Source organism: Hylobates moloch, unplaced genomic scaffold (assembly GCF_009828535.3).
Source record: "Hylobates moloch isolate HMO894 unplaced genomic scaffold, HMol_V3 SCAFFOLD_8, whole genome shotgun sequence".
NCBI lineage: Eukaryota > Metazoa > Chordata > Mammalia > Primates > Hylobatidae > Hylobates > Hylobates moloch.
The window spans coordinates 113,639,808-113,664,320 of record NW_026652283.1 but is presented as its reverse complement, the minus strand read 5'-3'; the positions used below and the strand labels follow the sequence as shown (position 1 = coordinate 113,664,320).

The following is a 24,513-nucleotide window of genomic DNA, read 5'->3' as shown; positions in this document are numbered from 1 at the left end:
TTGAGAACCCAGCCTGGCCAACATGGCACCCTGTCTCTATTAACAATACAAAAATTGGCCGGGCGTGATGGTAGGTGCCTGTAATCCCAGCTAGTCAGGAGGCTGAGGCAGGAGAATCACTTGAATCCAGGAGGTGGAGGTTGCAGTGAGTTGAGATCATGCCAATGCACTCTAACCTCAGCGACAAGAACGAAACTCCATTCAAAACAAAGCAAAAGAACAACAAAAAATAGCAGTGGGATATAAGAAAACTTGATTTTTTCAAAATAGCAGTGTTAAATGATTTAACAGTTTAAAAAGCAGTGTGATATTATTATACAGCAGTGGAAAACTTGAACTGTCTTCAAATTTTAGTTCTTCTGTATTCTATATGACTTAAACCCTTATTTTTAATATTTTTATCTATAAAATTGGGATTATAACATGGGCTCTTACCCAACTGCAGGATTGAATGTCTCAGTTGTAATGTTTCAAAGTGTCTATTAATTGATATTTGTCATTTAAATTAATAAAAATTAATATAAATAATTATGATTTTTCCCAACTATGAGAAAAAACAACATTCCCGAAACAAACAGAAGAACCCATTAGATTAGAAAGGGCAAAGATTTCCCCTGAAGTTTATATAGTAAAGTTGCCTCTTCTCTCCTTTCTCTACCAATATATTTTTTAAAAATTATGAACTAATATGTTTCTTAAATTTATAATATATGTGCTCTCTAAAGAGATGATTCCTTAAAATTTTTTTCATTTGTTATTTTTGGCATTTTTGTTTCAAAATTATTGGCTTGTCACTACCTAGAATTTTGACTTTAGCTTCTCAGTAGCATGCAACATATTTTCAGAATTTAGAAATCAGAACAGGATTGCTTTTTTTCTCTCCTTCTGGTAGTTTTGCATGTGAGAAGATTATCCTGGACTTTCCTGTTTGGTCCCTAAATCTAATGACATTTGTGTGTCAGAGAGGTTTCACACAGAATGAAGAAGGAGGAGGCAATGCGACCTTGGAGGAAGAGATTGCAGTGATGCAGCTACAAGTCAAGAAGCTGCCTGAAGCTGGAAGAGTAAGAAATTAGGACAAATTTAGAAGTTTAACACAACACAAATACAATCAGAAGTCTGACATAGATATTAACGGGCAAAAATCGAGATCTCAGCAGTTTGCTTTTTTTTTTGGAAGCTCTGAAGGAAAATCCATTTTCTTACCTTTTCCAGCTTCTAGATGCTCCTGCATTCCTTGGTCCAAAGTTTTCTTCATCCATCTTCAGAGCCAGCAATGGTGGAGAGAGTCCCCCTCACATTTCTTCACCTCCTCTTCTGCCTCCCTCTTCTAGTTTTAAAGCATTACATTGGGCTCACAAGGATAGTTTCTCTATTTTAAAGTCAGCTGATAAGCACCTTAATTCTACCTGTAACTTTAGTCTTCATTTGCCATACAGCAAAATGTAATACTCATGGCTTCTGGGAATAAGGATGTGGGCATCTTTGACCATCTTTACTTCTATAATTCTACCTGTAAACTTAATTTTCTTTGTCATATAACGTAGCACATTTATGGATTCAGGGAAGATGGAAGTGAGTATCTTTGACCATCTTTACTCCTGTATAAACATTCCAAAATTCCTCCAAATTATCTTTAGGTTCTTAATCACCGAAGCAGGTGCAAACACTTCTGTCAGGAAGTCTCTCCTACTCCCCTGTTTGGATGGGTAGGTATTCTTCTTGCGTCCTCCTATAACAATCTTCAGTGCCTTTAACCCTTTCACAGATTGTACCGAATTTAAGCCACCCCTCTGTACTTTTCTATTACATGTAAAATACTTCCTTCCAAAATTCTTAACTGTTAAACTCCTTCAAATATGTTCTAGGGTGCTTCCACTTGCCTATTTTCACTCCAGTAACTTCACTACCTCAAAAACATGTTTCTATCTTTCTAGTTTTCCATGACATTTAGGTACTGTGTAACTATAAATACAGATATATTAGTTTAGTATTCTTGATGTCTGAGTTCATGTATACCTATTTCTCTGGACCCTGACTTGCCTGTTAATTTTTAAGCTTCTTTGGGAATAGTGAAATTCTCAGTTGTTACTCCATAGTAGTTTATCATACATAGTCACTACTTGTTAGCACCAAATGCACGGTGACCACAGTCATCTTCTCCCAAAATACAATGGTGAGATAGATGTGGGATAAATATTCCTATCCAAAAAGAGAGAAATAAGAAAAGAAGAGACTGGGCCCCAGGCAAGCCCAAAACCTGGCAGGGCAAATTCTATGAGATCTTAAGTCTTGTTAATTATCTTCTTTGGCTTGATGAGGTGACTTCTGGACCCACTAGGGTGGCAACATCGACCCCTTCACTCAGCAAGGCCCTGCCCAAATCACTGTTCCCTGGGGTTGAGATACTGCCCCAAAGGCTCTGCTGTGCATCCCCCTGCCCACAACTCCAAGTGGCCCATTCCCACGACTTCCGTTGGAGGCCATCTGCCACGCTGAAACCTAAGCAGTGGCCCAGAGAGTCTCCAAATCGCCCTTGGGGTTCTTCTTCCCCTTTCTTGAAGGACAGCACACATTCACAGTCTTTCTTCCTTTTGTCTCACTTTGTGTTTCCATTAGTCCCAGTTGTCAGGGTATCTGCTGGTAACAGCCCATCTCTAGTCCTGGCTTCCGTTGAGATGGGTGATTGAATCTGTGGTTCTTATCCACCCTAATCTCTATCAAATGGCAGGTGTCTCACACCTTTGTGTTCCCTTTCCAATGGACTTTCATATTTCTTCTAATGTGGACAGGCTGAGAATTTGCCAGATCTTTAGTTCTGATTCCTTTTGCTTAACAATTCCATTTTCAACTCATTTTTTTTTCTTCTCTTCTCACATTTTACCATAAGCAGTCAGGAAGAACGAAGCTGCTTCTCCAACACTTTGTTTAGAATTTTCCTCAGCTGAACATCCAACTTCCATCCTCTCAAGGTTGACTTGTCATAAAACATGAGAACGCAGGCACAATTCAGCCAAGCTCTTTGCCGCTTTGTAATCAGGATCTCCTTTTCTCTATTGCCCAGTAACATGTTCCTCATTGCTGTCTGAGACTGTATCAGAGTCACTATTCATATTCATATTTCTATCCACATTCTTAGCTGATTCTTTGTGTATTCTCTAAGAATTTTCAGCTCTCCCCTTTTCTTTCTGAGCCCTCACCAGAATCACCTTTATAAGTCACCTAATGATAACAGCAGCCTTTCCTAGAACGCAGCTCAAAACACTTTCAGCCTCTCTACTCATTACCTAGTAACAAACCTCCTTCCACATCGTTAGGTATTTGTTGCACCAGCACTCCACTTCTCAGTACCAATTTCTGTTTTAGTCAGTGGGGGCTGCTATAAGTCAGTACCATCGACTGGGTGACTTGAACAATATTTACTTCTCACAATTCTGAAGGCTGGAACTGGGTTCCAGATTACGCTGTCACTATGGTCATTTCTTGAAGTCCCTCTTCTTGGTTTACAGATGGTCGTGTTTTTGTTGTATCCTCACATGGTCAAGAGAGAAATAAATCATCTATCTTGTGTTTCTTCTTAGAAGGGCCCTGACCCCATTCATGAGGGCTCCACACTATGATCTAATTGTCTCTCAAAGTCTCCTCCTCCCACCTCCTAATGCCATTACACTGGGGATTAGGATTTCAGCATATGAATTGGGGGAGACATAAATATTCAGTTCATAATACTGTAAGAGACTCTGATTTCTATGATTTGGCTTCTTCATTGATAACTTTCAGGCTGAAAATGGAGAAAGAAGGAGAGAGGGAAAGATTCAGAGGGAAATGTTATGGATGATGCCTCTGAGTAGTTTATATTATTTCTTCCGACATTTCTTTAGTTAGAACCCAGTAGCATAGTCATACCTATCTGTACCTGCATTACTAAGAGGAAGGCAAGCAGATATGGTGGTAGCTTTTTTTTTTTTTTTTGGCCACAAAAGAAACAGATCCGATCTGAGATTCACAGTTGAGTTCTAAATAATGCATCATATAAATGCTAACAGAGGTACGAGTTTGCAAGTGAGTAGTTCTGAAGATCTAAGTTTTATAGATCCAGGGAGATGACATGCCACTAAGAAAATTTCTTTCTCCACCCTCCTTTTATACATCTTATGAGAGCCAACATAAAGATATCAAGTAACTGGGACAGGGGAAGAGGATGGCAAGATGAAAAATATGACTGGAAATAGGCATTGGAAGGTTTCCTGACAACATTCTTTGTACTTTGCCATGTATTCACCTTTCTGTAGGGAAGGTGTAAGGAATCCTAAACGATAATGAATGTCCATATAATAAACATTAATGCTTCCTAAATGGAAAAAAAGTCTCAGATGAAAGATTCCCCACTGATAAATGGTACCATGAACACTCAGAATCATCCGGGCATTAAAAGTGTTTTGCTTGCATTAGTATTTTTAACTTTCACGGTACCTTTCTAAAGCAGTTCTAATTAGATCACTTTTAGAAAAATAAAAATTGAGATACAGAGTTTAAGTGGCTTATACAATATCACACGGCAGAATTGAGTGGAGCTAGGGCTAAGTCCCACGTTAGTTTTACTACAAAGCCTTGTACTTCTTCTTTGGTGATATTGGGAATATACATCAATATAATCAATAATATGGATGTTATTTATCTTTAGAAAGCCATTTGCCTTAAGAAGAACACTTTAAAATGTTAATAGTTTACATTTAATGAGAATCAAATTACAAATGTTTATTTTACATCGATAATTTCAAGGGAAATGAAGATACAGATTTGAACACAACTGCAAAGCATGGCAAGTTTTTGTAAAATCCAATGTATTTTAACATCTTTTTCATATAACAAAGTAAAATGCATTAAAATTTACTAAATTTAAATGCATTTATTTAATGCATTTAAAATTTACTAAGAGAAATGCATTGCTCTTGGAATAAATCATTTTAATCCATTTTTATATTTGTATTTGGAGAGAGTATTAAGCAATGAAATCTACTACAGGTTTAGAGGATTGATTTCCCTAAATGAGTATCTTGATTCTCTTTTACTGCACCAAGAAGGGGGTTGGTGGAAATTGGTATAGAGTTCCACATGAGCCGCATTTGCAAAAGTAATCCTTATTAACATAGCCATGTCTATTTCCCAGAGTAGATTTCAGAATAATTCTTTCAATTTTTAAAAAATTACTTGTTTCTGTGTTGGACAGAAAACTATTCATGACACCCATTAAAAACAGTAAGGAAGACTTCATTTGAAAGAGGCTACAATAACAAGGTTTTGTAATACAGGAGAGAGATGGGGCTCAATTCTGAATATAACAAGGAAATGTGAAAATTTACAGCCAAGTAGCAGGATCAGGGTAAAGGTGGGGAGCCAGTAGGGGAAAATGCAGGAGTTTGGGTGGATTCTGGCTAAGCTGATCTACCAGGATTCTTGCTGAAGGCCAGCCAGGATGATTAGACGTCACCTCTGGGATGGTGGAAGAGGAGAAACCTGATAAGATATCAAGGGTGATCAGATATTGAAGATGGGGCATCATTGCTAAACTGACTTAGATTTCTTGCTAAAATTGGGCAACGTACAGACAAACACGAAAGTTCAAATGTCAGGACCTAATTGAGAAGAGATTTAGGAGGAGCCTGACTAGAGTTTAGTCAAGCAGAGAATCTGTCATTTGTCAACAGGATGCTAACATTTCTTGCATCTGCAACAAAATGCATGGTACTATAACCAAAGCACTTTTCAACTGAGTTTACTGAAAAGTCAAAATTCAGAGACATAAAATTTAGAACTAAGTCTTCTGAACAAAATTAATTTTAAGGAGAAGTAGAATACTAAGGAACTCTATTACCAGAAAATGTCAAAGTGTGACTAGATAATTGAGAAAAGGTTCTAAATAAAGCAATTAGTCTAAAACATAAGATCTCAGAGAACTGAAACTTCATTCTATTTGTTACTACTCTGAAAGATATACAATATTAAAAAAAGAGAATATGACAGAAAAATTGAAAATGAAATTGAGTAAGAAACAGAAAGAAGGAAATTGTTTAACTCTGAAGATCAGCGACAGCACCTGTGAAATGGAACTGTCAGCTAAAATACAGAGCACTCAGTTAAAACTCAAGTTCACATAAGCAGCAAATTAAGGTTTTCAATGTAAGTCTGTTCTACATATTGCATGGAACATAATTATACTGTAAAAATTATTTGTCTTTTATTTTAAATTCAAATTTAACTGGTCATCCTGTCATCATTGCTAAATCTGGCAACCCTATTAAGAACAGATCATTGACTATCTTTTATTTTGATTACTACTATTAAATTTTTATCTTCCACTTTTACATTTTAGGATGGTGTTCTGACTTAACCTTCATTTGTGATCATTTATTTCTGACTTTACAAAATCTTCTGGTAGTTGTTGCCATAAGATTAACATTTTTGTAAGCATATAGTTAAATACCACAGCTTGGCTGCTTCAAGAAGAGAGTACATAGTTTTACAATGTGTTATACACAGATAATTCATTTTTAACTGTGAATTAATTTAATGAAGGCAAAGGAAGTATTAAATGTACTCTCATGGGTCAAGAATTGCAAATTGAAGAAGGCTTTTCCTAATCCTCATTTCTCATACTATTTTATTTCTCCTCGTCTCATTTGTCTCTTCCTGATTCTTGGATCTATTCCTCTCCATCTTTCATTTTCCTCTTAACCCCTTAAACTGAGTCAACAATTGGAAACTCCCCTTCTACCTCTAGTACACTCCTACTTAAGGTAAATCTGCCCCAAACGTACCCATCCTGTTGAACTTTTATTGGATGCTTGTCATTTATATATAGTGGCATAAAGTCAAGCAATCAAGGTCTCTAAAAATGCATACTGCATGACTACAAGCACTTGCTGCATCTTTATTGCTTCTCAGCAGAGAAACTGCTTACAATGCGTGTTGGTTTAAAGTGCAATGGGAATACAAACACAGAAAAACACATGTGATAAACCTCTTCAAGCTAGGTCTATTTTTGAACTGTGTCCAGGCCATCTTACAACAGAATTCTGTTGGAATAAATATGTCTTTCATATATGTTGGTGCTATTCCTTGTCTTTACCTCACAATTTCCTATCTTTTCTCAACCTCCATTCCTACTGCACCACACAACTGCCAAGTCAACAGGAATATACTAGGTTCTTCAATCCAAAGGACACTTGCTACTTCTTGCATTTGAACTCACTGCAGCGTTTGATATGGCCACCATTCCCTCTCTCTGCAAACAATCACCTTCAAATATACCCCTGTCAGAGGCGTTTGAACCAGAGTGGCTCTATCTTGAATAGGGGCTGGGCAAAATAAGGCTGAGACCTACTAGGCTGCATTCCCAGGAGGTTAAGGTATTCTTAGTCACAGGATGAGATCGGAGGTTGGCAAAAGATACAGGTCACAAAGGCCTTGCTGATAAAACACGTTGCAGTAAAGAAGCTGGACAAAATCCTAGGACAACCAAGATGGTGAAAAGAGTGACCTCTGACCACCCTCACTGCTCATTATATGCTAATTGTAACGCATTAGCATGCTAGAAGACACTTCCACCAGTGCCATGACAGTTTACATGACAATGTCAGGAAGTTACCCTATATGATCTAAAAGGGGAGGAACTCTTAGTTCCGAGAATTAGGAACCGCAATAGGTCCACCATTGTGGAAAATTCATGAATAATCCACCCCTTATTTAACATAAAATTAAAAAGTAATAATAAGTATACGCAGCTGAGCAGCCCATGCTGCTGCGTCACCTATGAAGCAGCCTTTCTTTTACTTCTTTACTTTCTTAATAAACTTGCTGTCACTTTACTCTATGGACTTGCCCCAAATTCTTTCTTGCACGAGATCCAAGAAACCTCTCTTGGAGTCCGGATCCGGACCCCTTTCTAGTAACACCACTACAATACCTTTTCCTCTAAACATTGTAATGAAATAATTAAACTTCCAAAAAACTTGAATAATAATAGAATGAACACCTATGAGGCCACCATCTATCTTGAGAATTAAAACATTATACATTCTTGTACATTCTGGTACATCTCATTAAAGGAAAAACTTTAGAACATTTTTGTACATCTCGTTAAAGGAAAAACTTTAGAACAAATAGATTTAACAGAGTTTAATTGAGCAAAGAAAAGTCCACGAATAGGCAGCCCAGTGAACTGGAATAGGTTCAGAGAGACTCTATGCTGCCTCATGGTTGCAGAGGATTTACGGACAGAAAAAGGAAAGTGACACACAGAAAATGGAATTGAGGTACTGAAACAGCCAGATTGGTTACAGTGTTTGCCTGATTGGAACACAGTTTGAACAGCTGACCACAACTCATGATTGGTACAAGAGTAAGTTACAGTCTGTTTACACATCCGATTAAGTTACAGTTCACTAAGTACGGAGAAACCTCTAGCCCAAACTTAAAATATGTAAGGTGGCACACTCCATCAAGTTAGAAATATTTTAAACCAGAAAGCAGGAAGATGGCTCACTGACTCAAGGATTTTAAAGTATAAAGCTGTCCTATTAGGAAGAGATGATTTAACAGTAACCACTGATAATTCACTTAACCCTGCAGGTTTTCTAACAGGGAATCCAAATCTAAAAGGACCTAAGCATCAGTGTTTATATTTAATTGATTATCACACAAAAGTCAGGCCTGATTTAAGAGATCCCTTTCAAAATAGGGCAGCACTTATTTATAGATGGCTCTTCCTGGGTAAATGAAGGAAAAAGACAAAGGGTATTCAGTAGTTGATGGGGAAGCTCTCGCAGGAACAGAGTCAAGAAGACTGCCTAATAATTGGTCCGCCCAAACTTGTGAATTGTTTGCATTAAATTAGGCTTTGAATCACTTGCAAAACCAAGAAGGGATTATTTATACTGATTACTTATTAGTGATAGTAGATCGCCTTACTCACTGGGTGGAAGCTATTCCCTTTTCAATTGCAACTGCTAATGATGTAGTTAAAGCACTGATGGAAAAGATTATACCCAGGTTTGGCAGATAATGAGACTCATTTCACTGCACATGGCATTAAGAAATTAACCCAAGCACTAGACATAACATGGGAATACCATACTCCCTGCCAGCACCCACCTTCATCAGGAAGACTGGAGAAAATGAACCAAACTTTGAAGAGTCACTTAACCAAATTAGTCTTAGAGACTCGCTTGCCAAGGACTGAATGCCTTCCCATTGCCTTATTAAGAATCCAAACTGCCCCTCAGAGAGATGCTGGTTTATCTCCTTGTGAGATGCTATATGGGTTGCCCTTTTCACACTCCACTGCTGACATTCCTATGTTTGAAACAAAAGATCAGATCTTCCACTTGCTCTTCCGTCAGAACTAAACGTCTTTTAGCACAGGCGCCACCCCTAGAGTTCCTAGCATATCAGCATCAGCCTGGGGATTACACCCTCATCAAAAGTTGGAAGGAAAGAAAACTTGAACCTGCTTGGGAATGACCATTCCTAGTGTTTCCAACCACCAAGACCACAGTACGAACAGCAGAAAGAGGATGGACTCATCATACCCAAGTCAAGAAGGCATCGCCACCTCGAGTCATGGGCCATTGTTCTGGGAGAGAGTCCTACCAAACTAAACCTAAGATACCTCCTTTATTCCTTCCAGCTGACAGGACGTGAGCTGTATGGTAGCTCTCTTACAAGACTCCACAGCCTGGGGTAATGAATTCTGCCACGCTCTCCCTCTCTCTCTCTGCTGTTCCCTGAAGTCCGACAACCCTGCAGGTCAGCCCCCGAGGGCCATCCAGCCTCCATCTCCCTATGCCAATTTTACCTCGTGTGTCTCACGACAGGGGGAAAATTTAGCATTCCTTGGAGACCTAAAGGGATGCCATGAGCTTAAGCCCTTCAAAGAGCTTAACAACGAGTCTGTCCTTATTCCATCGCTAATAACACAGCTCCCCTCGATGGAACAATTACAACAGTATTTACAAGGCCTTACCTCTGAAAGTTCTTATAGATGTACTTATTCTTGTAGGTAGATTCTAAAAAGTTTGAAGAGGAAAAATTATGAAAATCAAGACGGAGAAGTTGTTGGAAACAGTGAGATCCTCTTCAGAGGTTACACTTGTCCTCTGTTTTCAAAGCCTAACTTCCTTTCCTCCTTGCCCCTAGTTAGGCTAAACAACCTTCCAGCCATTTCCAATCTGTAACCCAAATCAATTAACCCACATCTGTTCCCAATCTGTAACCTACTTCCATTCCCAATCTGTAACAACTCACATCTGTTCCTTATTTGGCACCCTTAGTTCCGAAATTGCTCTGTAGACCCCACCCCTGCTCCATTTGAAGTAGCCAATCGGGATCAGCTTAGATTGTGTCGTCCAACCCCAGCCTATGGAGACTGGACACAGTAGCAGGGACTGACTATGTTACGGACAAAAATCCTTCCTTTCTTTGTTCTGTGTGCTCTCGCCATTGCCTCCTCCATGAGGCCCACCCTTCCTTTTTTTTTTTTTTTTGAGATGGAGTCTCACTCTGTCACCCAGGCTGGAGTGCAGTGGCATGATCGCAGCTCACTGCAAGCTCTGCCTCCCGGGTTCACGCCATTCTCCTGCCTCAGCCTCCCGAGTAGCTGGGACTACAAGCACCCACCACCACGCCCAGCTAATTTTTTGTATTTTTAGTAGAGACGGGGTTTCACCATGTTAGCCAGGATGGTCTCGATCTCCTGACCTCATGATGCGCCCGCCTCGGACTCCCAAAGTGCTAGGATTACAGGTGTGAGCCAATGTGCCTGGCCAATTCCCTTTATTGTATTTTTATTCTCTACTTTATCATATCTGCTCTAATTGCTATTATTTCTTTCCTTCCGCTAGCTTTAGGTTTACCTTGCTTTTCTTTTACTAGTTCCTCGTGTGTAAAGTTAGGTTTTTGATTTGAGATCTATGTAGGGAAGACTCTCTTTAACTGCATTTTTCCTCCACTGTCACACCAAAACAATGATCACTGACACAGAAGAAGAATTATGTGACTAAATATGTGGGGAGTTTTTCCCCATGCATTAACCAGCAGACACCAGCTGAGTGCCTTCTGCTTCAGTTCTGACACTATATACCAGGTTGGAGGCTCAGTCACTAAGATTGTCCCCCATACCCTCAAACACTAGGTGCAAGTATCTGAACAAATGGCTTTAATTTGGGGTTCCCACATCTCCTTCTTATAATTGCGTTCATGTAATTTTCTGGAGTAGCTCACAGAACTCGGGGAAACACAAGTTTAGTATAAAGAATATTGCAAAGGATACAGATAAAAAGATGCATACAATTAAGTATGGGGGGAGGGGTGCAGAGTGTGCATGCTCTCCCTGGGCATGCCACCCTCCAGGAACCTCCGCATGTTCAGCTATTTGGAAGCCCTTCAAACTCAGTCCTTTTTGGTTTTTATTAAAGCTTCACGATGTCAGCATTCCTTCCCCCAAAGTACAGGTCGTGACTCTTTCTTTTGGAAGGCCTTAAGACCCACAATAAGAAAGCTGAGGGAAGCCTGGAGTCCTGCCTGAGGGCAGGTGAAAAGAAGGTAGGAAAAGGTCAGCAGCCTCCCCCTGTGGCCTAACACACCCAACATTATAACAAAAGACTGTAACAAGGCCTATGTTAGTTATAAGCCAGGAGGCTTGGGTGAAAATTAACACATACATCATAACACCAAAAGATCATTCTTCTTTTTAATATATGTATTTACAGCTATAAATTTTCCTTTGAATACAGCTTACACTGCATTCCCTAAGTGTTGGTGTATTATGTTTTAATTTTCATTCATCTCCTCCAAGTATTTCTAATTTCCCATGTGAGTTATTTTTTGACCCAATGGTTAAGAGTGTGTTAATTTCCACAAATTTATACATTTTCCAGTTTTCCTTGTATAATAATGCAATAATTATGATAATTTCTAGCTTTATTCTACTGTAGCTAGAAAAGATACTTGTACAATTTCAGTTTTTTAAGATTTATTGAGATTTTATGGTGGCCATTCAATCACAAATAGGTTCATGCTGGATAATATTTCATGTGCACTTGAGAAGAATGTACATTTTACTGCTGTTGGGTGAAATGTTTTATATATATATGCATATATGCTTCTTAGGTCTAGTTGTTGTATAGGGTGGTTCAAGTCCTCTATCTCCTTATTGATCTTCTTTCTATAAGTGTTAAGAATCATTGAATGTATTGTATTGAAGTCTTCAACTACTATTGTAGAACTGTTTATTTCTCACTTTGTTCTGTCAGTGTTTGCTTCATATACTTTGGGGCTCAGAGTTTTGTTGCATACATGTTTATAATTGTTATATCTTTTTGATGAATTTGTATCTTCTCTCTTTTATCAATATATCATGTCCTTTAATTGATATATAACGGTCTTTACATTTTTTAACAGTTTTTGACTTAAATTATATTTTATCTGATATTAAAAGAACAACTTCATTTCTCTACTGGTAACTATTAGCATGAAATACTTTTTTTCATTTCACTTTGAATGTGTTTATGTCTTTGAATCTAAAGTGAGTCTCATGCAGACAACATACAGTTATCATTAAAAGAAAGTTTCATTCTGCCAATTGCTGCCTTAGAGAACCTAATCCATTTGAATTTAATGTAATTCTGACAAGAACTAACTTCTGACATTCCAACATTTTTCTAAACGCTTCATACTTTTATGGTTCTCATTTCTTCCATTACTGCCTTCTTTTGTATTTAGTTGACTTTTTTTTGTAGTGAACCATTTTGTTTTCTTCTTATTCCCTTTTGTGAATATATTTTTAGATGTTTTGTTAGTTACTACCATGGTGATTAACATCCTAAATTTATAACAACTATCTTAAATTGATACCAACTTGACTTCAATAGCATTTAAAATCTCTGCTTCTAAGTACTCCATATTTCTCACACTTTGTTGTTGTCTCAAATTACATGTTTATATATTATGTGTATTATACAATAAACATATAGTTATTTTTAACACTTAGATCTTCTAATCATGCAGGAAATTAAAAAATGAAATTATAAACACAAAATACAACAATACTAGCTTTTATATTTTCTCATGTACTTACCACTACTGAAGATCTTTATTTCTTCATATCACTTCAGTTTAACGTCTAGTGTTCTTTCATTTCAACCTGAAGGAGTCCCTTTAGCATATCTCAGAGGGCAGGACATACTGGCAATAAACTTCCTCGGCTTTTGTTTATCTGGGAAAGTTTTTTTTTTTTTTTTTTTTTTTGAGATGGAGTCTCGGTCTGTTGCCCAGGCTGGAGTGCGGTGGTGTGATCTCAGCTCACTGCAAGCTCCACCTCCCAGGTTCACGCCATTCTTCTGTCACAGCCTCCTGAGTAGGACTACAGGTGCCTGCCACCAAGCCCAGCTAATTTTTTCTGTTTTTTAGTAGAGATGGGGTTTCATCATGTTAGCCAGGATGGTCTCGATCTCCTGACCTGGTGATCCACCCACCTCGGCCTCCCAAAGTGCTGGGATTACAGGCATGAGCCACTGCACCCGGCCTATCTGGGAAAGTCTTAATTTCTCTCTCATTTTTGAAGGACAGTTTTACCAGACATGGTATTCTTGGCTAACAGATTTGGGGGTTTTGTTTCTTCTTTTTCTTTCAGTACTTTAAATATGTCATCCAAATGTCTTCTGGCCTTATGGTTTCTGTTGATGAGAAATCAGCTATTAATCTTTTTGAAGGTCCATTGTATATGACAAGTTGCTTCTCCCTTGCTACTTTCAAGATTCTCTTTGTCTTTTTCTTTCAGCAGTTTGACCAGTTTGTCTTGGTGTGGGAGTTTCTTGAGGTTCTTGGGCTTGTAGATTCATGCCTACCATCAAACTTGGGAAGTTTTGTTTATTATTTATTTACATATTCTTTCTTTTACTTTCTATCTCTGGGACTCTCATAATGCATATTTTGGCCCACTTGATGACGTCCCACATGTCCCTTAAGCTCTTTTTACTTTTCTTCATTATTTTTTCCTATCTGCTTCTCAGACTCAATTTAAATTGTCCTATTTTCAGATGAACTGATTCTCTTGCTTGTTGAAATCTGCTGTTAAAGCCCTCTAATAATGTTTTCATTTTAGTAATTGTATTTTCAGATGCAGTTTCTGTTTGGCTCTATTTTTTGTAATTTGTGTATCTTTATCGATATTCTAATATGGCTAATATATTATTTTTCTTATTTCCTTACATTCTTTGTCCATTACTTTTTAAAGCACATTTAAGACAGTTGTTTTAATGTCTTTGTCAAGTAGGTACAACGTGTGTACTTCCTCAGTGACCATTCTTTTAATTTCTTTTGCTTATTTTTTTGTGACTATCCTGAATGATTTTTACCAAGACTGTGTTCCTTATTGTTGATGATCACTGGAGTCTCTGTTCCTCACTTTGTGTTAAGCTAGTGTTTTTGAATGCCAAGCACTAAAAACAGAAATAAAAGACAAAATACAAAATCTGCAACAACCAACACAACCAACAACAATCCATCTCTCTCAGTATTTGCAGATTGTTTCTGAGTCTGGGCACGCCTTCAACACTTAACCAGATTTGCACTAATCCTAGAGATCAGCCCAAGGTGAAAGCTTAAGTTCTTTTCAAGGCATGTGTTTTGCCCTGGCCATGCATGCGGCTTTCTGAATTTCCCTGCATTCATTTTTTTTGAACATCCTAATTTCCCAAAGAAACTGTCTTCAGCTTTTGCTACCAGGCCTTATGCTCTCTATTTCGTGTTTCAACTATAATGCTGTGACCCATGCATTTGAGGGTTGTTATTTCAGCTTACAGTGTTTTTGAACAATGGACACTGCTTTACCAACCTGAATTCAAAATTAAGTGAAACAGAGTTGAATGCTTTGCATCAGTCCTTCAAGGAATTTCTTAGACAGATTAAAACAGACAAACACAACCATTTGTGAAGAAGGTCATCTTTGCTTCCTATGGAACCAGGGACCAAGGGCCCAAGCTATGAATGTAGACTGCCTACCACTGCCTCAAGACAAAAAACAAAACAAAACAAAACAAACAAACAAACAACACTGCTGCATCCAGGAGGAGGTAGGGGGAAGGCAGGTAAAAACATCACAAACTTTCCTGTTGTTTCAAAGTTGCCTTTTTCTTGACACAACATTTGCTTAGTTGCTGTAAAATTTTGACTTTTTTCAGAGTCCTGACAAAGTTGATTCTGCCACTATTTATTTTTTGATATTTCTCTAAAGGAATGGATTCATGAAGCTGCCTACTCCATCATTTTGTTAATATTGCTCTTTGTTTTTGTTTAAGTAAATGTACTCAGTAATAACATATACATAAAATAAGTTCTTGTTAAGATATTAACATTTTAAAAATATAAATTCTAGGAGTTTTAAACATAAATTACTCTGCAAAGGAAAATAGCTGATAAATATCAGAAAGGAATACATATTTCACCATGTTATGTAACCAGAAAATTGGTGTGGTTAAAGAAAAAAACATTTAACAATGTATTACCTAACATTCAATAAAGAAAAAGTGCAAAGAAAATACATAGTTGAAAAAAATCCGGCTATATTATGGTTATATGTGTGATTAAAAGCGAAAGCCACATCTAGTGCCAAACACATGTTCCTAAAATTCTTATCTACTGTCTCAATGAATTAAAAAAATCTCAACATAATCATCTCCTAATTGTGCTTTTCTGAGGGAACATTGTTAATTGTCTACCTGACAAACATTGACTTTTTCCTCCTCTCTGCCAGATTCTTGATTTTATTTACTTAACATGGCATCTTAAGCTTCACCAGCCTTGAGCTTCTCCAACTCTGGAGAGTAAATAATGCTTATCATCGTAACCCAGTGATGGTAAATTTGTATCTCTTGACTGTGATTGCTTTGGGCATACATATCACTGCCATACTGATCAAGCAAATGACTGAGGGTACAAATATTTCATTTTACCCTTAATAGCAAATATTATTACAGTCAACTCTTAAGCAATATGGGTTTGAACTGTGCACTGTTTCATTTATATATGGATCCTCCACCTCTACTACTCCTGAGACAGCAAATCCAACTCCCCCTCTTTCTCCTTCTCAGACTACTCAATATGAAAACAACAATGAAGGATGAAGACATTAATGATGGTTCACTTTCACTTGATTAATAGTAAATATATTTCTCTTCCTTATGATTTTCTTAATATTTTATTTCCTCTAGTTTATTTTATTGTAAGAATACGGTACATCATGCATATGAAATGTGTTAATTGACAGTATTAGTAATACAAAAAATGTGTTAATTGACTATTTATGTTATTGGTAAGGATTCTGGTCACCAGTGGGCTCTTAGTGGTTAAGTTTTGGGGGAGTCAAAAGTTATATGTGGATTTTTCACTGTGAAGGGATCAGTGCTCCCAACCTCTGCATTGTTCAAGGGTCAACTGTATATTATTTGTAATAGGCACATTACGAATTAATCTAATACTTTACTTAAGTACAAACTACTATGGTCTATACGTTTTGAAAAAATGGAAAGTTTTGATTTGAAACTATTTAGATAATTTAGGTGGAATATGTTTGCCCTTAGATATTAATGGTTATTCTTTATTTTCTACATCCCTTTGGTCTTTTTTCTTCTTCTTTTATTTAAATATACATTTTGCATTTAACGTGATGCTAGATGGCTATTTTTTCAAAAAAACCAAATAGCAAATTTCTGTTTTTTTTTTTTAATGGAGTGAATGCAATTCAGCATTCCAAAGTAAATTAAGTCCTCAATTTGTATTGGTGCTATTAGGTTCTTTTCCTGACTGGACTGAACTTAGTAGATTCTCTCAAATACAAAAAGGATTTTTAGATTACTTATTAAAGATATAACTATCTATGCATAAGTGGTAAATCAGCATACATATACCATACAGCAATATAGTATTAACAACCCATAGGCACTGATCTCACACATCCCAAGTGCCTATGGGTTGTTAATAGTATTATTAACACTAATAGTGTTAATACTAATAGTTAACACTAATAGCTAATACTATTAACAACCCATAGGCACTGATCTCAGACATCCCATGCATACCACTTATGCATAAGTGGTAAATCAGCATACATATACCATACAGCAATATAGTATTAACAACCCAGAGGCACTGATCTCAGACATCCTAAACAGGCTGATAATGCAAATGATTCTTTCAGAAACCATTGTATTTACCTTTTGAAGAAAATACCTAGATAGTGGAACTGAACACAAAGAATTATTAACTAGCTGAAAGTACAGCCAGGGTTTGAGACAGAAAGTGTACATTCAGAATTCATTCTCTTAACCACAAAATTATGCTGTCAGAGAAAATCAGCAATGTTAAACAAGTAGAAGAATGTTACATGACAAAAATGCATTTTCAGTAGGCTGTTTACAGTAATTCCAATTCCAAGGTAAGGTTTTGCCTTTTTAAGTTGAACGGTTGTGAGTCTACCACTTGGTTATTATGTGTGGTGAGACTTCAGGATATGAAAAAGTGCTTAAGCTTATGCTTTCATTTGCCGCTATTAAAGAAAGAACAGTAGAGTAATTCCATAATAGTACTAGTTTACAATTACATTTTTTTTGTGAATTGGTTATAGGAAACTTGAGAATTCTGCTGTTTTCAGGGCTGAGGTTGAATTCATTTGGGCTTTAATATCAACTACTGGCCTTTCTGCAGTCACTTTCAGGGTAGAATTACTGGGTTTCAGGGTAGCTTTTCACACTCTACACTATGGCCCTGGGGATGGGTTGACTACCAACAAAAAGTTGCTAAGCTACTTTTTTGCGGCATGCTCAGAGTTATTGTCCCTTTAGGACTAAAGATGTTCCCCCTCCCCCCGCCGCTTGTAAATGTTGACTGACTTCATAAAAGACTCCAAAAAGTTGCAACGTCTCTTCCTTCTGCACTGAAGATGTTTGCATTCTGTTTGTTAAAATGGATTAATTAGATTCAGATTTTAAACACCATGTCCTAGAATTCTAACAAGCTAATTATTCCATTTAAAACGCATAACAAACTAAGCTTCCTGTTAAGTGGCATTTTTGATCCACCAATTATCTGGACAAATATAATGATGGTCAGTCTTCTCATATGTCCTGCTTTCAATTTACTTCATGATTCAATTAAACAGTTGTCAGTACAAGACAAGAAAAATGAGCTCCCTAGTCCATCATGGCCAAGACATATCATTAACGTTGATATCTAATACACAAGTTATTGCACATTGAGATATCTTAATAGTTGGAAAACATTCTTCTTTTAAAATAATATGTGTGGATTTGAGATTTTGCAATCTAAGCTCAAAAGATATCTTCTGATCCCTTCCATTATTCAGAAAGTAATTAAAATCAACTAAATAGATTACAAAGACAAGAAGAGCAAAAAATTGTAATCTCCTGGTGAACATATTATGAATTGGAGCCAATTACTGGTATGCATTTCTATTACCCTTGGCCTTTGTAATCTGGAAGCTATAAACTTCAGTATGTTCAATTCAACATATGTCATTATATTAGAAAATTCCATTTAAAAACCTATAGAAGTTAAAATGATTTAAATATAGACATAAAATGGTAAGTATGAAGGTGTTCAATATATTAATCCTGTAATTTAAAATATTATTTGGGCGATATTCTTAATGTCTTAAATATTGATTAAATGGATTTTATAGGAACAAGGTAATAAAATCATTTTTGAGCAGCGATTTCATAGTTGTGAATGAAAATACGATGCATTATAAAGTGCAAGTGACTCCAGCATCTTCAGAATGTGAACAGGCTCTTGTCCCCCATTTCTGAATTCTACATTCTTCAATAGATGATTCTCTCCCAAAACAAAATACTTCATTCAGCCATATTGGACCAGTACCTGCAATAATGAGGTGCAACTGCATTAGTAAGTTTAGAGTTTAGCGTTTCTGTTTGTGTGGGGCAAAGCCATTAATTCCTTCACTAATTAAACAAAAAAGTGTTGATTATTTTCTGTATGCAAGTTCTGTGCTCTCTAGTAGGAATCAAAAATCAATCTCCTGCTTCAGAACACTTTATACTCTATTAATATGTAAACTACTAAAATGCAAATAATAAGAGCTATAACAAAGTTACCTACACAGTTCTATAAAAGTAGAGATTAATAATTTTTTTTAAGGATTTGACAAATTAGTTTTATTATTAATCTAAAAATAAAGAAGAAAGTTTCAGCCTTAATAATCATGGGTATATGTAATAACCTGATGATCCAAGTGTATCCGTATGTCAAAGGGTCTTGGGGTGTATTTGCACGTAAGATAAACTGGAAAAAGGAAAACTTAATATCAGCATCTTCCTCCTTTTCTTAGCTTCCCGTGTATTTCAATTTATGTGTGCCTGGTTTATCAAATACATTATCTATCTTTAATTAAAGTAGAACTAATCTAATCAGCAAAGGGCCTACAAACCATCCTGTAAGGAAACCATGGATTAAGAATGTTACTAATTGCAAGCACAAACAAACAGCAACAAAATGACAAGCAAAGGTTTTCCTGAGCTGATCAATTGTAAGCGTGGTAATAGTAAGTTGGAGAGCCCAAGCATTTTTTGAGGTGTTTATAACAGTATTGAGGTTTTGACTTGAAATTTTAACGCAGAAGAAGGAAAAGAATAAAGGAATATGATCTCAAAATCAGAAACCTTGCCAGGGACACTTTTTAGTTCTCAAATTATCTTACTAGGCATGGCATGTTCCCTTTTGTGTTTATGATTGTATGTGTGAGCATGTTTGTATGTGTATATGTGTTTGTATATCTGTGTTTCCTTTTAAGTATAAAAGTAGATAAAAAGTTTTTGAAAGCCTCAAAGGGCTACTTAAAAATACAGGCAAATAAAAACAATTGCACAAATAGTAAGACTATTCCCATGTTAATACAGGAGGAAGCTGAAGTACGAGACATTTATAAATTGTATCTATTATATTTATTGTCATTTATAAATTGTATAAACAAACCGAAATTAAACTTTTCGTGAAAGCTGTGGCTCTGTCATAATTTGGAGAGTGCGAGAATGGCTCCATGAATTCTGAACCCGGGCTACTGTGATGCTTTCGCATTATATTTTGTAGGTAAACTCAGTGAATTTAGATTTCAGCAGTGTAGAATTTGTACAATCCAGGAAAAGGAAATTTAAAGTGGGAATTCTCCCAATGTCTACAGCACCAGCAAGGCCATCCCAACATGAACAGCAAAGGAAAGAAATTATTTAGTTGGTTAATGTGCTGACATGTAAGCACGTTTTTAGAAACTGCAGTAAGGAAATTCACGAATGTTAGAATACCAAGGTTGTGGTCATAATAATGAAAATTTGAGCCCATTCTTTTAAGAATTTATTATGTGGCAGGAAACACTTATACATTTGATGTATTGTTCCATGGAATCCTCAAATAACTTTCAGAAATTGAATGCCATTATTGTGTCATTTTACTGTTTAGGAAACTGAAAATCAGAGAGGATAAGGAACTGTGTGTGCTCAAAGTCACATAGGATTCCCACCCTGTATCTACCCTCAGCCACTGCCTTTAATCAATGACTTACTGCAACCTCCTTCATCATCAGACTTACTTATTTAGCAAATCTTCTTTGAATGTCTACGTGAGTGAACGAGACCAAACTCCATACTCCTGTGGACTGACTTCCTGGGAGGGCTTATGTTCTAGGTAGATGAAGCAGCTGAGATCACATATGCAATCATGCCAGAGCAGATAATCGCATCTAGAGATTCTCATTCTTATTCTGGTTATTTTTCCTCTGAGGACACATGGATGTGACAAATTTATTGTGGAATTTGGCATCTCTGTCTTTTGCTATGTGGAAAAGTTTCAGACGCAGTGAAAAATTTTTAAATACTTGTGTATAAGGTAATATGCTAGGTCTTTTCACATACATTTCTAAATTTACTTTTTATAATAACCTTGTTAAATAATGGTAATTATCTCCATTTCATAGATACATAAACTGAGACTGAGAAAGGGTGTATGACTTTCTCAAAATTACAAAGAATAGATCCAGGCAACAGAACATGATGACACTTAAAGCTTAGTGATTTTCATTGGTTACATAGATGTCTAGATAGAATTATAAAAGTAATTTCCAAAGATTTGTTGTTTTATTTTTATATTAATATATTCAAGACTATTGAGCCCAGGGGAAAAATTTATTTAATACATATTTTCCATCTCATTCCAAATTGTTTTCCACATTAAAAAATTAATGCAGAGATAGTATAAAATTCATAAAATTTTATCCTTGTGTAAACCAATGAGATAAAAAACAAATTTCTTTTTATTTCTTTAGATAATAACTGTTACTCAAGCATTTTTGTTGTTGGGGCTGTCATTATTATTATTTTTTTTGTGCCTCTGAACTATTCTTTCTATTCAGTGGGAAGTGGAAAGCTATACAAAAGTTATGTGTGTTTCTTAGATATGTTTTTAATCTCTAATCCTCTTCTTCTCTCTCTTTCTCATCTTTCCACCTATATACCTAGCCATTATATATCTATGATTTCCTTTATCATTTGAGGGTTGTAGGGATTGATATAGATTATATATATATATACATATATATATACACACACATATATATATATTTTTTTTTTCTTTTTTTTTTTTTTTTTTGAGACAGAGCCTCCCTCTATCACCCAGGCTGGAGTGCAATGGTGTGATCTCGGCTCACTGCACTTTCACTTCCAGGGTTCAAGCGATTCTCCTGCCTCAGCGTCCTGAGTAGCTGGGATTACAGGTGTGCAGCACCACGCCCAGCTAATTTTTGTATTTTTAGTAAAGACAGGGTTTCACCATGTTGGCCAGAATGGTCTCGATCTCTTGACCTTCTGATCCGCCCACCTCAGCCTCCCAAAGTGCTTGGATTACAGGGGTGAGCCACTGTGCCTGACCTACTAACCTCTTTATAAAAAATGAAAGTTACTGATATTTCTTTGGGGGATTTGGGTATCTTTAATCTTACCAGCATTTCTATGAAAAATAAAAGGTAATCAGTTTCATACATCACCCAGATATATTATAAAATGATGAGATTTGAGATCAGCTGCTGAATAGATAAATGGGAGAGCAAATATCATTAAGAGTTAAGTGTCTGAACACGTATTTTCATTGTATCTAGTCATGACTGAGTGACATATATTTGTATCACTTTTAAGCCTAGTTGGGAAGTGTTTTGTGAACAGTGTCTCCGGAACAGGGTCTCCATTGAGAAAAACATTGTAAATTAAAGTTGAAAACACCGTGGGAATCAAAGTAGAGAACAATGGGTCAATATAGCCTATAGTTTGGATTCTAGTTTTGTGCTTATAGAGAAACCACCCATTTTTCCTCAATTTCATGATATGCAGAATAAAGGAGTATGGCTACCATAGCTTTAAGACTTTGTCTACCTTTAATATTTCATGATTCTAAGATTCTGAAGAAGCAAACTCTTTAGAAACGAAGATCTTAAGTATAAAGGACTTGGAAGTTTGTTCCACCTGGTGGAGAAAGCATGGCATGAGAACCAGGGTAAGGCATGAATCTCGACGCTGCTTCCCATCCCCACCCACCTCCAACCACCATAATGACTATGTAAATTTCTACAACTTTGGTGACCTCTGCTAGCCCTACTTATTTTCTCTATGAAAAAAATATCCTATTTTTCTGTGATTACCCAGCTCTATGGACCGGCCCTATATTACTTTCCATAATATTTAACATTCAAACGTTTACATTTTAAAACATTCAAATTCCAAGGAGCAGTATGTAAAAATTTGAGTTGTGACCTTTTTATATATTTATTTATCTTTGAGATTATATTTACTCCCATTCATTAAAGGATAGTTCAGAGGTATAGAGGTGCAGTTTTTGATTGCCTGCTGTTTACCCTTATGTTTTTTCTTGAAATTTTCACATAGAAAATTGATTATGGTATGTAAAAGTGGTAATAAAAAAGCAAAGAAAAGTCAGCTGAGAGTAACTTTTAAATGGCATTTATGTTTATATATTAGTTTTGTTTCTGTTTTCAGGTTTGGAGTTTCAGCACTATAAACTCAGGAGACGATGCAATAGTTACTCCAGATCTTACTTCCCTCATCAGCATCCATACAGGCTCAGATATACCTGGAACAAATTCTTGGAGGCACCAGTGTTGTCTGATAAAGCTCATCCATGTTTGCTGCAGGGAGACTACAGGCACAAGAGCTGGGAAAGCCTGGATACGGGGCAAAAAGTGACTCACTCTCCTCTCCCTGCTCTGTGCATTGATAAACAGTAGATGCCCCTCAGTGATTCCTTAATTAAACTTGTTTTGTCTAGTCAGAAAAAAAGGTGCATCCAAATGAGAGAACCTATTGAAAGGAGCATGCTTGAAACTTTATTCCTATAAGTCATTTTACCTGCAGCTGCAAAACTAATTGTTCTTAAAACTAACAAGGATTCTATCTGCTAAGCCAGGTTTGCTATTTAAAACCAGAAAAAAATATGTGGAGACTGTCCAAAAATTATATTCTGTAATGGCAGATTATAAAAAGAGGGTTCATTTAACTTGTTTTCTGGCTGGGCGCGGTGGCTCATGCCTGTAATCCCACCACTTTGGGAGGCTGAGGTGGGTGGATCTCGTGAGATCAGGAGTTACAGACCAGCCTGACCACCATGGAGAAACCCCACCTCTACTAAATATACAAAAAATTAGCTGGGTGTGGTGGCGCATGCCTGTAATCCCAGCTGCTTGGGAGTCTGAGGTAGGAGAATCACTTGAACCTGGGAGGCAGAGGTTGCGGTGAGCCGAGATTGTGCCATTGCACTCCAGCCTAGGCAAAAAGAGTGAAGCTCCATCTCAAAAAAAAAAAAAAAAATTGTTGTCCTTTTTGTTTCAATTTTGGTAATGATGTACAATATGATATGAACCTGATTCTTCTCACTTTCCTAAGAGAATGTTAAATAATTAAAACATTAATGCATGTTTCTCTTTCACTTCTTCACTCATCCACTCATTTTTCTAAGTTTCTTTTCTTGTCTCTACTCTGAATTCAAAATTGCTTTTTCTTTTCCTCTTGAGTTAAACTGTAAATTTAAGGTGAAGGAGTGAAAAAATCAGGAATGTTTTAAACAGCTTTCCATAGTAACCTCATTAGCCATGTCTAATCCCCAATCAGTTAATAATGTAAGCCTGTCTCTTAAAACACAATATCCAGTGAAGTAAATCATAAAACTTACTTTTCAAATCATTTTCTTCAGAACAAATAATGTTGGTTCTATTTTTTTCTCTCAGCTCATTTTGCTTTATTATTTTAAAATTCTCATAATTATTCTTTAGTTGTTTGGTACCGAAATCTTGGCAGGGAGTGGAAACAAGAGCTAAGTCAAACCAGGTGCAGTAGCTCACTCCTGTCATTCCAGTACTTTGGGAGGCTG

General features: G+C 36.6%; 1 protein-coding gene across 10 annotated transcripts in view; it reads right to left on the bottom strand.

Moving 5' to 3' along the window:
- MSR1 (macrophage scavenger receptor 1) overlaps positions 1-24,513 on the bottom strand; it is a 741,681-nt gene that overhangs the window by 52,033 nt on the left and 665,135 nt on the right. For 6 of the 10 annotated variants that reach the window (XM_058442303.1, XM_058442300.1, XM_058442301.1 and 3 more), the window contains one exon: positions 13,136-18,951. In XM_058442303.1, coding sequence (XP_058298286.1) covers positions 18,818-18,951 — 134 coding nt within the window. In that variant the 3' untranslated portion in view covers positions 13,136-18,817. Of the gene's footprint in view, positions 1-5,002; positions 5,518-6,326; positions 10,068-12,146; positions 18,952-24,513 lie in introns of those variants that run through there. The other 4 variants (XM_058442306.1, XM_058442305.1, XM_058442308.1 and 1 more) reach the window with 4 other exon arrangements.